Here is a 16327-nt window from a genome sequence, read left to right as displayed (position 1 = left end):
CTTGGTGGAGTTGTAAGTCTAATTCATTGTTAATTTTATTTCTCTCTTTTATTTTTATTTTTTAAACATTCATCGAACATCCTGGTGTACACCAGGGGAGAACATCGTATATTGAGGGGGTCTCTCCTTTGCCATGAGGGCAGTTGTTTTTTCCTTCCATGTGAGAGATCTGGGCTAATTTCCCAGCCCGCTCATTGCAAGCACAGCTACCCCTCATCTGTCATTGGAGGCTTGCATGTTGCTTTGATGCTGTTCAGGTTTCAGTGGAGCTTTCAGACTAAGACAGACTAGGTGATCTGCTTCCCAAAATCAGCTAGTGAAAACTCTGTGGATCACAACAATCCAATTCTCTGTGTAATAAGTTTGCCATAATTTAGGGGATGACTCAACAACAACACTCTTTGGCAAGTGACTTGGAGATTCCCCAGGTTTGGTGAGATGGACTTGCTTTGGCTCTTTATCAGTTTTTCTGAGACGGTAACTTTCTTACTGTGCCGCTAAAGCAGATGATTTGGTGAGATAGCCTCCCATTTATTGAAAGGCATAATTTGTTTTAGAACAAGAATAGGTTTAGAGATAGAAAGCTTATCTTTGAGCTTCAGCTCAGATACCTGCTGTCTTGCTGGGGGCAAGTTTTTGTCTTCATTGGTAAAATGGGAATGACGACAGCCTGCATTATTAGGTTATGAGACTCAAATGAGAAAATACGTGTGAATATTCTTTGTAAATATCGTATGGCAGCATCCTGTGAATAAGTGTTGGTTATAATGAAGTACAGAGTTCTGTTAGATCTTTAATGTTCTCTCTTTAGGCTGTCATTCATGTTTCAGGAATTTTAGGGCTAGAGTATATCATGTTTCATGATAACACTTGCTGGTTTAGTTTTGAATCGTCTGGATTTGTTAAACTTTATCAGCAACTCAGATGGCAAGAGACCATGTATCAGTAACTGAATTTAGAGTTTCCTTTTGCCTAGATATGAGAGAGATTCTTTTTGTACAAGTTATAGAGTCATAACAGGATGGAATGTGATCCCACAGCTGGGAGACTACTGAAAAAAAATTCGTGAGACATATAGAAAAAGAAGAGAGGAAAAATAAAATTTTAACAGTTGACTTCTGAATGATAAACTTCAAATTAAATACTGAGGAGTGCAGTACTTAAAGAGCAGGTTTAGGTAACTTGGAGAGACACCATCTGCAGACCCAGATATCTGTACCTCCTTCCCTAGGTTGTATGCTGTAAGAGATGGTGGCAGTGTTGCACAAGGATGTGAGTGTGGTCTTGGAACTTTTGCAGGGAAGGTTGTATCCGCTTATGCCCATTCTTTACCTTACCAGTTACCATAGAGTTGATTCTGACTCATGAAGTTTTCAGTGGCTAATTTTTTTGGAAATAGATTGCCAGGCCTTTTTTCCAAGGCACCACCGGGTGGACTTGATCTCCACCCCTTTGTGAACTTTAACCCTCCAGCCTTTTAGCTAGCAGCTGAGTGCATCAGGCACTTGTACAGATACTGACACTGTATCCCAGTCCAGCAGGCATTCAGATGACCTTAAGTAGCTCAGCCTCTTGTTAGGCTTGTTGGGGAGATTTGATCAGTTCTTTGTTTCAGTAGAGAATCTGGGAAAGGTGGCCTTTTACCGTCTTCAGGAATGGAAAGCATGTAGAGTTGATATTCAGTCTGGGATGAATCAATTTGTAGTTATTTTGAGGAGATGGATATTATTTTTGAGGGTAAAACATCTATTTGATGTTTAGACTTTACAGTGGTTTATATAATTATTTGTAAGAGTAACTAGTGGTGGTAAGTCTCTCAACAAAAATATCCTCAATTAAAGATAAATTTAGAATTTAACCAAACTAATATTATAATTCTTTGGCATTTTGGGGAGTAATGTTCCAGAGATTTTCATCTATGTCTATATCAATTTATCTATATAGAATATAGATATATATATTAAATCATGTGGATTTATTTCTCTTCATCATCCATCCTGTCCCAGTAAGGGGGCGGTAGGAATTGAATGGAGACTGCTCTGTTTTAGACGGGCAAAGCAAAAGTTTATGGCCTTGCAAATTCTTACTGATGCCATAACTCTTTCCTCCAAGTCTGTCATGCTTACAGCTTGCCTGTGGAGCAACGGAGACGATCATCACCCCTTTGTTAATCTCTATTTTGCTTCTTCCCAGATACGCAGAGCTTTCTGATACTTTGCCTGAGCTGCTTCATACTTTAAAGTTACCCCTCTTACCTCTGTGCCCCGACAAAACTCCCATTTCTTTAGTATTGCTGATTTTACTTAGGAGTGAAGGACAGCTAATTTAAGAATAAAGCTTATCCCAGAGTGAAAAGAGGTCATTACATTTTAAAGGGAGAGAAAAGAAGCTAATATTTAGTGAGCACCTACTGTGTGTGACATCTTGTGTTCAATATTTTATATACATTATCTAATTTTAACTTTGCAACGGAAGTATTATCAGGAAGTTGATGCTTGAAGAAGTTAAATAACATCCCCAAGGCTGTGATGTGAATGGCAAGAGCCACGGTCTGAACAAAGGTCTGTCATTGACTTTGGAGCCTTAGGTTCTTTTAATTACATTATACATAATCACTAATTAATGAAATTAATGGGTGAAACATTTTTGAGAGAGAGAGAGTGTGTGTGTGTCTCTTTCTTGATGATTCTGTTATCTGTCGTAAAGTGCCTAGATTCTTTTTGGATTAGTAATGTCAAATCACTGATCACATACTCCCACTTTTTTCCTTTAATGTGAGGTTCTGCCGCCATTTGTTGGAATTAAAAAAAAAAAAATTCATTTTTGGGAAGATCGAATAAGTTGCAGGAGCTGGTATTGGGAATCTCCGAATGCATAGGTTTGGAATCTGCCTTCATCATTTAGAATCCGTGCAATCTTGGGTGGGTTATTTAATGTGTCTGTATCTCAGTTTCTACACATGTGAAGTGAAGGTAATGATGGTACCTTTCTTATAGGGTTGTTGTGAGGATTAAATGAGTTAATATTGTAGAGTTTAAAAAGTGGAATAACAACAACAAAAAAAATTCACTGCTGTCGAGTCGATTCTGACTCTTAGTGACCTCATAGGACAGAGTAAAACTGTCCCAAAGGATTTCCAAGGCCAAACCTTTACCAAAGCAGACTGCCATATCTGTCTCCCACGGAGCAGCTGATGGGTTCGAACTGCTGACCTTCTGGTTAGCAGCCCGGTGTTAACTCCTGTGCCATCAGGGCTCCTGAGTGTTTGGGACAAACATTAAAATAATGTTTGGTACTTAAACTGTATGTAAGTGTGAGCTATAAGTTCGTATAGTTAGTTCCTGTAAGGCTAAGTTTCCCATCTGCTGTATATACCTATTTGCCTCTCCACTCAAATGACATAATGTCAGAGTCTTCCCTCTCTTTGTGAAGAAAAATTACTTTTTATTAATTTGATACCAGTGGGTTAAGGCCACTATAGAATTCCTTAGCAAAACAGAGGATAGGACCTTTATTAATTCACTAATGCTTTTGGGTACTTTCTATGTGTCAGGCACTGGGAATATAGCCCAGAACAAAATGTCACAGTCCTTGCCTTTGAGGCCAGTGGAGAGGATTTTAAACTATCAAAGCACACAAATGTATGATTCTAAATAGTGCTAAGTCTAAAGAAAAAAAATAGTCTTACTGGTTTTTAATAACAAAGTATGTGTTACATTGGGTGAGGGGGCAGTTAGGAAAGTTCTTTTTGAAGAAAAGACGTTTAGACAGTAGAAGAATAAATAGTATTTATCCAGATGAAGGATGGGGACAAAGGAGCAATGTCTTGAAAAGTAGAGCCTCAATCTCCAGGTTTCTAGAGATTTTTACTTTAGATCATCAGATATAGGCTGAGTACCTACCATATGCTTAGCAGTCCACCTCGTATTCTGAGAATAAAGCATGTTGAGTTGAATGTGGTTTCAGTCCTTAAGTGGCAAGCCCAAATAATATTACAAGGAAGTTTCTGTTGAATTTTTAGTTTGAATATTACAAAGTGCTGAGGCAGTGTTTGAGGAGGAAAGAATAGTAAGTTACTGTTAGGAGTCATTTCATTTTTGATAAGGAATTACAGAGATACTGTAAATACTCTTGCTCACTCACTAACAGAACTGATGGAGTCTGAAATGAAAGTCATGAAATGTCTCTAAGATTCCTGGATTGAAATTTGAAGGTTCTTTAGGACAGACTCTGTTACCAGGTATTCCTCTTTTCCCTCTTCCTTACGATATATTTATAAGTAGATGTGAAGAAGGAAAGAAGATGGGTTCTGGGTATCTGCCCTACCAGATTAGTGAGGAGTGAAGACTTGCCTTATCTCTGGCTCTTAGAGAGCTCCCTTTGCCCTGCCTTCTTGTCTGCATCTCCCACCCCTGCCCCCACCACACTGTGAGCTAAGTTCTGTGGGAAGCCTAGGGAAAGGTCTGTCAGTTTACACTGCGGAGGCAAGCCTGGAAGACGGTATCCTCTTTCCCACCTCCCATCTCTGATTCCCTTAACTGTCTTGACTCTAAGGGGTCCTTGAGTATTGATTCTAAACAGCAAGGGAGGATAGGAGAGTATCAAACTTGGGAAGGATAAAGGGTAAAAAAGCTTTGGGCCTGTGGGGAAGTATCTTGTTATCATAAGATAAAATATTCGTTGATAAATGATTTGTGTTGGCAGCTTAAAATTGTTTTAAACAGTGGCAGTGTCATTTGAACAAGTGTGATTTCCTAAGAGTGCTACTTTAAAAGGTAACATTAATTTGAATGAATAAGTTCTGATATAATAAAATGTCAATGTAATTATTTATTTATTAACTTTTATTGAGCTTCAAGTGAACGTTTACAAATCAAGTCAGTCTGTCACATATAAGTTTACATACATCTTACTCCGTACTCCCACTTGCTTTCCCCCTAATGAGTCAGCCCTTCCAGTCTCTCCTTTCGTGACAATTTTGCCAGCTTCGCACTCTCTCTATCCTCCCATCCCCCCTCCAGACGGGAGATGCCAACACAATCTCAAGTGTCCACCTGATATAATTAGCTCACTCTTCATCAGCATCTCTCTCCCACCCACTGTTCAGCCCCTTTCATGTCTGATGAGTTGTCTTCGGGAATGGTTCCTGTCCTGTGCCAACAGAAGGTCTGGGGACCATGGCCGCCGGGATTCCTCTAGTCTCAGTCAGACCATTAAGTATGGTCTTTTTATGAGAATTTGGGGTCTGCATCCCACTAATCTCCTGCTCCCTCAGGGGTTCACTGTTGTGCTCCCTGTCAGGGCAGTCATCGATTGTGGCCGGGCACCAACTAGTTCTTCTGGTCTCAGGATGATGTAAGTCTCTGGTTCATGTGGCCCTTTCTGTCTCTTGGGCTCTTAGTTGTCGTGTGACCTTGGTGTTCTTCATTCTCCTTTGCTCCAGGTGGGTTGAGACCAATTGATGCATCTTAGATGGCCGCTTGTTAGCATTTAAGACCCCAGACGCCACATTTCAAAGTGGGATGCAGAATGTTTTCATAATAGAATTATTTTGCCAATTGACTTAGAAGTCCCCTTAAACCATGGTCCCCGAACCCCCGCCCTTGCTCCGCTGACCTCTGAAGCATTCATTTTATCCCGGAAACTTCTTTGCTTTTGGTCCAGTCCAATTGAGCTGACCTTCCATGTATTGAGTGTTGTCCTTCCCTTCACCTAAAGCAGTTCTTATCTACTAATTAATCAATAAGAAACCCTCTCCCTCCCTCCCTCCCCCCTCGTAACCACAAAAGTATGTGTTCTTCTCAGTTTTTACTATTTCTCAAGATCTTATAATAGTGGTCTTATACAATATTTGTCCTTTTGCCTCTGACTAATTTCGCTCAGCATAATGCCTTCCAGGTTCCTCCATGTTATGAAATGTTTCAGAGATTCGTCACTGTTCTTTATCGATGCGTAGTATTCCATTGTGTGAATATACCACAATTTATTTACCCATTCTTCGCTTAATGGACACCTTGGTTGCTTCCAGCTTTTTGCTATTGTAAACAGAGCTGTCAATGTAATTATTTTATAGCTTTTTTTTCCAATGTTGTGTAAAAAAGAAAATATAAGACAAAGGACAAGACTTGGGATGGAATGGAAAAATGTAGGTGAAAATCTTAAAACTTCCCATTGTGCACAGTAGTGCAGTAAAGGGGTTAAGGGTTAAAAAAAATCAAGGTATATTTGAGTTCATTCTTAACGTTTTAAGGAGAGGTGTCCCCCCCTATGTTTGCCATGTCAAGTTTCACTGATGAAGTGTCAGCCAAAGAAAATACATCCCCCCCACCCCCCCGAAAAAAAGAAGACTACAGAAAGGCTGGCTATTTGATTTCTAATGTCAGCTGTGCTTTCAGTGGGGGAGTTTACAGGAAGAAAAAGTATTGAAACAGACATACCTGGATCAAAAACAGTAAGCTGGTTCTAAAGGTCCTCAGAAGTCTCCTTTGAGAAGTACTTTGTCTTTTTTTCAAAGCAAAAATTGAGGATTTATTGTTTTATTAACCGAAGAGTTGGCAGATGGTCTGATCTCAGGCACAACTGAATTTAACAGCACGGATATAAGCTGACTTGGCTCCTGTCAGAGTCTTGGCTCTTCTTTCCTCAGGCAGGCTCCTCCCTCCCCTCAAGGTACAAGATGGCCACCCAGAGTTCCAGATGAAGAAGTACTTTAGAATGAATGCTATGACCCTGGAGATTTTTCTTTAAGTTCTGACTAGTAGTAGAAAATACTAAATGGATTGTGAAGGAAATAAAAACTGACATATTAGGTATGTTTTATATGATTGTTTTTAATCAGCTTATTTATGCCTCTAAACGTTAGCGTATTCTGATAGGACGTTTATATTGGTTAAATTTCTCACTTGTGGTCCTTTCTATAAAAACATTGGATATTCTTCTTTCAGCATCCCTTTGTTATATCCTTGTTGTTGTTGAAAACTCAGGTTTTACCTACAGTGTAGCATTTCAACTTTTAGCATCTCTTCTAAGCAAGTAATCAGTGATAATTATCGGGCCTTCATATATAAGAAATGTTGACTCAATAAATTGTGAATATAGTGGTTAAAAACATAAACCTGGGAACCAGACTGCCTGGACTCAAATCTCTGCCCTGCCACGTGTTAGCTGTGTGACTTCAGACACATTATTTAGCGTTTCTGCTGAAATTTTCTTGTCTTATAAAATGGAATAATAAGAGTACCTTCCTTGTAGTCCTAGAGCACCTGGTACATAGAAAGTGCTATTACTGCTGCTAGTACTACTACCACTGCTACTGCTGCTGCTGCTGTTGCTATTGTACCTATTTAAAAAAAAAAAAAAATCTAAACCTGTTGCCTTTGAGCCAATTCTGACTCATAGCGACCCAATAGGACATGATAAAATTGTCCTATAGTTTCCAAGAAGTGGCTGGTGGATTCAAACTGCCGACCTTTTGGTTAGCAGCTGTAGCTCTTAATCACTATGCCACCAGGGCTACCATTGTACCTATAGTTTTTAAATCTTCATTCTTCCCGCCAGCATACACACACACACCCCCTACTGTGTTGGCTGAGTCACTAAATCCAGAGTGCCTTGGATAAGATTTGTAGACATACTTTTAAATGAAATAACCAAAACCACTATTCTTACTTTATGATAGAAATTAACACCAAACTAGAAGAAACATGATTTGATGTCGTCCCTGCTTAAGAATCTATGGTGTACTGTCTTTTCTGTCCCACTTTTATTCTGTGGAAGATTCTGATTTCTCTTTTTAAGCTTTAGCGTCAAGGGCAAGTGACTCTGTCTCATGTTGATTGTCTAGGGTTTTCCTTGGAGTTGCTCTTGATCTGTGCCAGAAATGTGGGGAAGTATGCACCCTTTCTGTGTGAGCTTTCTGGTTGAACTAGGCTTAATTAGATTTTCTTTTCTTTTGTGTTTTCTTTAAAAACTTGGAAACCATTTTGTGGTTCCTGAGTTGTAAGGCTAAACATGTTTCGTTAAGTGATTCTCCCGAGATATAATCTGGCATCTATTCAGGTCTTATTAAATGAGAACTTTAAAAGCCTGTTGCTGAGTGGGTTCCATCATTGTTGGCCAAATGTTTCAAGATGTAGGCACAAAATGTTTTTGTCGGTTTTTCAAGTGTAGTATAATTTTGAAGTAACTGCTTTTCTACTTGGAAAGATTAAAAAACAGAGGAGTGGCAAGTTTAACAAGGTCACTTTAATCTTGTTTCTTTGCAAGTTTCTGTTACCCATCTGGCTGGTTTACTTGGAATCAATGCTGAACTTGACTTACGTGACTGTTCTGTCTAGAAGAGGCAGCAAGAATTTCTCTTTATATAAAGCAGCCACGCTAATGGCTGTCTCCTTCCATTGTATATATAAAAAGGGAAGTACAGTTTCCTCAGAATACTCTTGACCCTGCTGACCGACTCTGCCCCATGCAGCAAAGCAGATTTTGTCTTTAATCTATCCAGTCCCCTACTCTTTATATTGCACATGTGCCATCGATGCATATTAGCGTGCAGATGAATCAAAGTTAAATCCAGAGAAACTGGCTGTAAGAATTCTTAAAGACTTTAGATATTGTGATATACAAGACAGCCAATCTCCTGTAGTCAAAATCGAGCTAATAGAAAAAAGTGGAGTCATTTTAATTCATAATAGCTGAAGAATGAGACAATTGGAATTGGCAAGAGATCTGTCTGGGATAGACCCAGCAATCAGAGCAGAGCCATGGCCCAGACCAGCAGGTCAGTGACTGTCCACAGATGTGGGGGTATAGAAGACCTGCACAGTTGGAGTCCTGCTATTATTGTACGTTTGTACTGAGTTATTGCAGAAGCTTCCTGTCTCATCAGTCTCTTTTCACGGGCTGTGGAGTCCCTAGGTACTGCAGATGGTTAAGATGCTCAGCTGCTAACTAAAAGTTTTCAGGTTAGAGTCCTCCCAGAGACACCTTGGAAGAAAGCCCTGGCTATCTACATCTGAAAAATCACCCACTGAAAACCTTGTGAGGCACAGTTCTATCCTGACACACATGGGGTTACCATGGGTTGTCGACTTGTTGGCAACTAACAACAACAAAAGAACTTATTGTTACTGTATATGGGAAATAAATTTCTTTTCCTTAGCTTCCTTTCTACGTTGGAGGTGGAAACCCTTTAAAAGTAACCCAAATCACTATTCTTATTTTATAGACTGGAAAACTGAAACCAAAGAGGTTAAGTGATTTGCACAAAATCACACATGACTTAACGGCAGAGCTGGAACTAAACCTGGGTCTCTAGCTTCCCAAATTAGTGTTCTTTTCACTAATCCATGCTGTCTTTGCTTATCCATTCAATTAGCAAATGTAATCGAAATGACTCTAATTAATTTGGCTCCTAAAGGCTTTTGTGGTTAGTGTCAAACTGGTAATGAGGTTTGTGTTTTTCCCCCAGCTTTTGAGCCTTGGCCAAGTTTTATTAGTCAATTATTTCAGTCTTGAATTCATATCAAAAGCAAGATTATTTGAGTAGCTGGACACATGTCTCTCTGTCTAATAAACATGCCTTCTGTATTACAAATTAGAGACTATTAATATACCTTACCAAATGTATATAGTCATTAGACAGAGCAGTGGCCAGCACAGTGGTGACATTCCAGCTATCACTATCATTGTGTGTTTTTTTCAGGCCTGTGAGCTTTGACATTGCTTTCCTGTATAATTGAAGGTTTAGCAGTACCCTGGCAACCTAAGCATCTCAAGCAGATGCTGGGAATGCGGGGGGCTGATTGGTAACTCCATGAACTTGGCAGTTGCATGACTTGGAACTGCCAGTTCATGGGGCATGAGAAGATTGGAGATGTGGCACACCCTTAGATCTGTGGCCTAATTGTTGGTGTCCCTCAGGGCTCCTCTCAAAGAGTTATCTAGATGGAATTGAATTTCCTTCAAATGTAAGGGTCTAAGACAATCTCTGAAATTGACTTTTAGACCCCACAGCTTACTGTGGTCCCTAAAGATCTAGAGAGTTGGAGCTGCAATAGAAGGAAAGGCCAGTGAGACGAAAGGCCACTGAGACATACACCACTGTTTTGCATTGTGTTGACTTTATTTGGAGTCCTGGTGGCACAGTGGTTAAGAGCTCAGCTGTGAACCAAAAAGTTGGCAGATCGAATCCACCACCCACTCCTTGGAAACCCTGTGGGGCAGTTCTGCTCTGTCCCGTAGGGTGGCCATGAGTGGGAATCAACTCCATGGCAATGGGTTTTTGCTTTTTTTTTTTTTTTAACCTTATTTGTGTAAGGAATGAACAGATAAAGCCCTTTAAGTAACTTTTATTCTTAATACAGTTTAGGAGTAGAGAATTATGACCGTTAATGACTTTTTCTTATTTCCTCATCTTACTGACCTTTGTTTTTCTTGAGTAAAACTAGGTATTGTTGCCTCTTTCTGAATCTCAGTATTTGAGCATAGGAAAGGTTTTCATGTACCATGTATTTCTTTGGAACAGAAAAAAACCTTTCCCCTCCCTGAATTATTTGTGGCAAGTCCCTATTATATATCAAAATATACATGTTGAATGTACCTCATTGTAGACTCTTAAGAGCCTGCATTGCCTTCTGAAGGAAGTATTGAAAGAGAGTATCTTTTGTTTTAGGATCTGACAAGTTTTATATCATTTCCTACCCTGTTCACATGCAAAGTGCTAAAATACTTGTCTGAAATTTTATAGAATGATGTTAAATTGCTTTATGTTAAAACTGCAGTTATCTAGAATTCGATTTAGAAACTGGTAGTCTCTTATGGAAAATTGAAATGTAAGTTCTTCAAGCTCATAATATTTAGGTTACATACTATATTTGGCTTCCCTATTGTTTCGCTTTCATCAACTGCACATCAAAGACAAAAAATGTCATGTAAACTTCCTCCACATGATAAGCAGAGGCATTCCCGTTCCTAAGATGCCTACATGTCACTTCACATTTTCTAATAGAAAATATGTTCAGTTTCTAATATGTATATAAATTTTTCTATGGAGAAACCTTCAATTATCTGCCTGATGGTCCTTTGTCTTTTTTTAAATAAAGAGAGAAGACTTTATTTTGTTATTATTTTTGTTTTCTGACCATGGCTCAGTTTTTTATTGAAAGCATTCACCCTCAGCATGTTGTAAACCTTGTTGTATTCCCTACCTAATCCCACCACATCTTCCATTCCCTTCCACAGTATAAATTTAAATTCTTTTTCTTCTCCACATGATCTCCAGGTGTTTGGTGCCTTCCCGGGATCCCCTAAACTTCTTTTGTTTGTTTGTTTTAATTTTTATGTAGGGGAAGGTTTACAAAGCAAGTTAGTTTCTCATTAAACAGTTAATACACAGTTTGTTTTATGACATTGGTTGCCAGCCCCTTGATGTGTCAATACTCTCCCCTTCTCCACCCCAGATTCCCTGTTTCCATTTGTCCAGGTTTCCTGTCCCTTCCTGCCTTCTTGTCTTTGCTTTTGGGCTGGTGTGCCCATTAGTCTCATACACATGGTTAAACTATGAAGCACGTCCCTCATGCCTGTTATTATTGCCCTATAGACCTGTCTAATCTTTGGCTGAAGGGCGAACCTCAGGAGTGACTTCAGTACTGAGTTAAAAGGATATCCAGGGGCCATACTCTTGGGGTTTCTGTAGTCTGTCAGACCAGCAGGCCTGGTGTTTCTTTTTGTGAGTTTGAATTTTGTTCTACATTTTTCTCCCGCTCTGTCTGGGACCCTCTATTATGATCCCAGCCAGAGCAGTCGGTAGTCGTAACTGGGCACCATCTAGTTCTTCTGGGCTCAGTCTAGTGGAGATTGTGGTACTTGTGGCCCATTCATCCTTTGGACTAATCTTTCCCTTATGTCTTTGGTCTTTTTCATTCTCCTTTGCTTTAGCTGGGATGAGACCAGTAGATGTATCTTAGATGGCTGCTTGCAGGCTTTTAAGACCCCAGTCGATACTCACCACAGTCGGATGTAGAACATTTTCTTTGTAGACTATGTTATGCCAGTTGAGCTAGATAGCCCCCAAGACCATGGTCTCCAGCCCTTAGCCCAGTAGCTCAGTCTCTTAAGGCGTTTGGCTGTATCTGTGAAGCTCCTGTGGCTTTGCGCCAGTCAAGTTGTGCTAACTTCCTCAGTATTGTGTACTGCCTTACGCTTCACCAAAGTTACCACTTACCTACTATCTAGTTAGTGTTTTTCCCTCTCCACCCCTCCCCTCCCTCCTAAACATCGAAATTGTTTGTTTCTGTGTGGCAACATTTTCATGTTTTTGTCATAGTGGTCTCATACGGTATTAGTCCTTTTGCGATTGATTTATTTCACTTGGCTAATACCATCCAGATTTATCCATGTTGTGAGATGCTTTGCAGAGTCATCATTGTTCTTTATCATTGCATAGTACTCTGTCGTGTGTATGTACTATAGTTTGTTTATCCGTTCATCTGTTCATGGGCACTTAGGTTGTTTCCATCTTTTTTGCTATTGTGAATGCTGCTGCAATGAACATGGGTGTGCATATGTCTATTCGTGTGACAGCTCTTATTTCTCTAGGATATATTCTTAGGAGTGGGATTGATGGATTGTGTGGTATTTCTATTTCTAGCTTTTTAAGAAAGCACCATATTGTTTTCCAAAGTGGTTGTCATTTTGCATTCCCACCAGCAGTGCACAAGAGTTCCAATTTCCCCGCAACTTCTCCAACATTTGTTATTTTCTGTTTTTTGTTTCATGCCAGTAATGTCCGAGTGAGATGGTATCTCATTGTAGTTTTGATTTGCATTGAGAGAAAAGACTTTAGAGGATTTTTTATGAAGATTGGGATGATGGATTCTTTCTGTTAAAGGAGAATTTGAATCAAGGAATGAACTCCCTCTCTCTCGTGACCTCCTTTATTGCTGAGTGGCTGGCCAACTGTATCAAGGTGTATGTGTGAGACAGAGTGCAGGCGAGTTGGGGAGGGGAAGATATGAATGAGAGTGCATATACCCACATGTGCATGCACAGAGGACAGACAACAACTTTATAGTATGCTCATGCTCATTACTGAAGTGAAAGTGAGGGTTTAAAACGAGAGAGTACCTTGATGCCTAGTACTAAGTCTATCTTGTATAAATAGTTTCACATGAGTTCTGGTAGCTCATACCGCCAGCCTTCATGGTGGTGCTCACAGTCACTGCAGTAAGTGCCCATGTCCTTGACCTGACCTTCTTTGTCTGTGTTTTCCTTTAGTTCTTTGAGCTTGTTTAATATTATTTCATATTCTTCTCAACTGTTCACTATTCAGGCTCCCGTAAGTACAATTTCTTGCCCTTTGTCCTACTCCCTTGAGCACGCCATCATTTTCAGTTTTTTATTTTATTTTCTTGTGCTTAGTTATTTTTTTTGGAGGCAGGACATTAGAATTTTACAAGGTGTTAGCTCTCTCAATTCACCCCGAATATAGTGCTTTCGACAGCGCTAAATACTGCAATAAACTTATGAGATTTGTCCTCATTTTTATTCAGCTTGCAGTTCTTTGCTGTGATCCTTCTGTCTACCATTTCAGAGTTCTCACAGGGATGAATATGGGCTTCTAGTTGTTTTTCTTGTTGCTTTTGTGGGGAGAATTGGAATATTAGACCTGCTCTTGCCACCGTCTTCCCAGAATCCCTGTCCTGACCTTTTCTGATATGGGTTTATATATATATTTTTTGGTCTGAAAATAGAGACTGGAGGATGGTAGAGATTGGGGTTTGAGGTATTTTGATAGGGGATTTTGCTGCCCACCAACTTACTCGTGAATCCTCTAGTTGGGCTACCAGCCCTGTTGTACTAGAATGTTTTGCATAGCCAAAGCACGTACCAGCAAGTATGCTGTTTAAGAATCCAGACTGGAGGAACCCATGAGACGTGTCTGTTCCCAGGACTGTTGGGTTCTGCCCTTTCCCTCTCTGCTCCCTTCACACTCTTTAAACACTAGATTTGATTGCATAGAAGTGGCATCTGTATGTGTATAAGAAATGAACTTTTTATTTTAGGCAGTGAACTTTTGTTTTTTGGTCATTTGCATACAAGTATTAGTTTGTATTCACTGTCATGTTATAGGCATGCATAAAAAGTTGGTCCCACTTGTGTTCTAGAAGTTGCTTACCTTTCTGTTTAAATAATGTGCCTTTGCAATTTTTTTTTAAGGTAGTGTCTTCCCCAGCAGATGTAGCTGAAAAAGCTGACAGAATTATTACAATGCTGCCCACCAGTATTAATGCAATAGAAGTTTATTCTGGAGCAAATGGAATTCTAAAGTATGTATTTCTCAACTGTGAATATTGTTATGATAGTTCATGAATTGTACATCTGTTGGAGCTATTAGAAAATTTCAGTTGTGTTTTTTAAACCTTTTCTGTAAAGTGACTGGTGTGGTTTCTCTCTCATTATAAAGGGTTTGTTTTTTCACTAAAGTATATATATTTTTTATGTGACTATGTTCTTCTTCCACTTACCCATTTTTGGGAATAAATTTTTTTGCTCCTGTTTTTTTCCCTTTAGCTCCTTTGCGTTAAACTTACCCTTTCACTGGTAACGTGTTGAATAGATTTTTAAAGGTTGAGTTTTAAACTGTATAACCATTATATATGCATAATTTTCTTACCGTTTATGGAAATTCAGGAAAAAGTTTCTATGAAAAACAAAATGAAACTTTGGAGACAGCACCATTATTTAATATTTTATTATACAGTGAAACCTGTGAGAGCTGTAACTACGCTTGACTGCCTTGTTTTTCCTGGTCTTGTGAGTTTTCTGCCTTTGACAGGTACAGCTTACCACTTTTCTGTTGCTATCTATTAGGGGAAAATATTTGAGTTTTCCTTCTCTGACAGGTTTCCGCCTTATACAGTTTCCAGCTTTTGCAGGTTTTACTGTATAATTAGAAGTTATTGTATGTTCTCTGGGTTAGTACATCTGTAGCAAGAACTTTGGGAAGTTCAAATTAAAGGTTAACAGTAGCTCTTTAGGTAAAATATACTTTAGGCCAGAGTTTCCTAGCCAGTACCTATCTTTACTTGGCTCTGAAAATCTTTTGGTTAATTGCTGCTTATTGATACACCCTTATTTATGGTTATGTTAAGATCACAGTAGTTGAATTCCCAACTTAATTTTCTGTTTTTACTGTTCGATTTTGACCTGGTTTTGTTGTGGAATTTTAACAGAGCTAGAACAAATTGATAGGCCCTATAGACTCATGAAGGACTAAAAGAAAGTGTTTAATTTCATGAAACTAGTACATGGAATTCGAGGTTTTTAGGAATTGAATTGTTTTGGAAAACTAACAAACTTGGAAGCAAAAGACACTTGGATATTAGGCAGAAAACTGATAAGATAAATGTTTAGATTCCAAGGAAGGTTGAAAACACTTATTTTGGATAAAACTTGCAGGCCCACAGTGTGTGTGGTCCTGAGAAGTCCTAGCTGCCTCATTACCTAGTCTCTTCCAATTTTGGCTTCAGGGAAAAGTTGCTAAAAACTTGTGTGAAGACACAGGCCTCCATTTTTTAATATCCTTTACTCAGGAATATGGTAGCTGGCTACCAGAACAGTCTTGGCCAGGGAGTGCTTTGAAAGAGTTTGGCTTTACATTGAACTATAATTTGCTTCTCATGGGTGGTTCTTTATATTCCCCAGGATTGTTTCCCCGCTCCCGATACATGTGTAATTTTTGAGACAATTTCCCATTTCTCTTAAAGATTTAAGATCTTTAAAATATTAATATCACAGAAGGCTGGTGAACTTAATCCTTACTCTTTAGGTTATGTAAAGTGGGATTTCATGTATCAAGCATGCTGTTTTTTTTCTGTGGAATGTATGCAGGCGTTGTATTTGAACCAGATCAATTCATGTGTCTGAAGTTATTGTTTAAACAGCCTTGTGTTCTATTTTTCTCTATCACAGGATTTTACTTCCATTTTTAGTAGTCTTTATTCCCTCTCCCCTCAGTATTTATGTTCAGTTTTACTTTTCCAATCATAACTATGATTATATGTTATCTGGGTTAGTATATTTCTAGTAAAAACTTCGGGAAATTCAAATTAAAGGTTAGCCATAGCCCTCTAAATAAATTATAGTTTAGGTCAGAGTTTCTTTGTCAGTAAAGATAGGCACTGCCTTACAGATTATAAGGGAACCTTCTAGGAATATATTCTGTACTTACAGTACAAACAAAAAAAGTTTTACTACTGAAATGCCATTGAAATATTGATGTAAAATATGATTAAAAGACATATGGTATATATTTAGGGAAATACTCTTT

General features: G+C 38.9%; 1 protein-coding gene across 5 annotated transcripts in view; it reads left to right on the top strand.

Moving 5' to 3' along the window:
* HIBADH (3-hydroxyisobutyrate dehydrogenase) overlaps positions 1 to 16327 on the top strand; it is a 200385-nt gene that overhangs the window by 91251 nt on the left and 92807 nt on the right. For all 5 annotated transcript variants that reach the window (XM_049893329.1, XM_049893330.1, XM_049893333.1 and 2 more), the window contains one exon: positions 14215 to 14324. In XM_049893329.1, coding sequence (XP_049749286.1) covers positions 14215 to 14324 — 110 coding nt within the window. The remainder of the gene's footprint in view (positions 1 to 14214; positions 14325 to 16327) is intronic.

Source organism: Elephas maximus, chromosome 8 (genome assembly GCF_024166365.1).
Source record: "Elephas maximus indicus isolate mEleMax1 chromosome 8, mEleMax1 primary haplotype, whole genome shotgun sequence".
In the NCBI taxonomy this organism is placed as follows: domain Eukaryota; kingdom Metazoa; phylum Chordata; class Mammalia; order Proboscidea; family Elephantidae; genus Elephas; species Elephas maximus.
The sequence above is the reverse complement of the archived record's forward strand: the minus strand, read 5'-3'. Positions and strand labels throughout refer to the sequence as shown.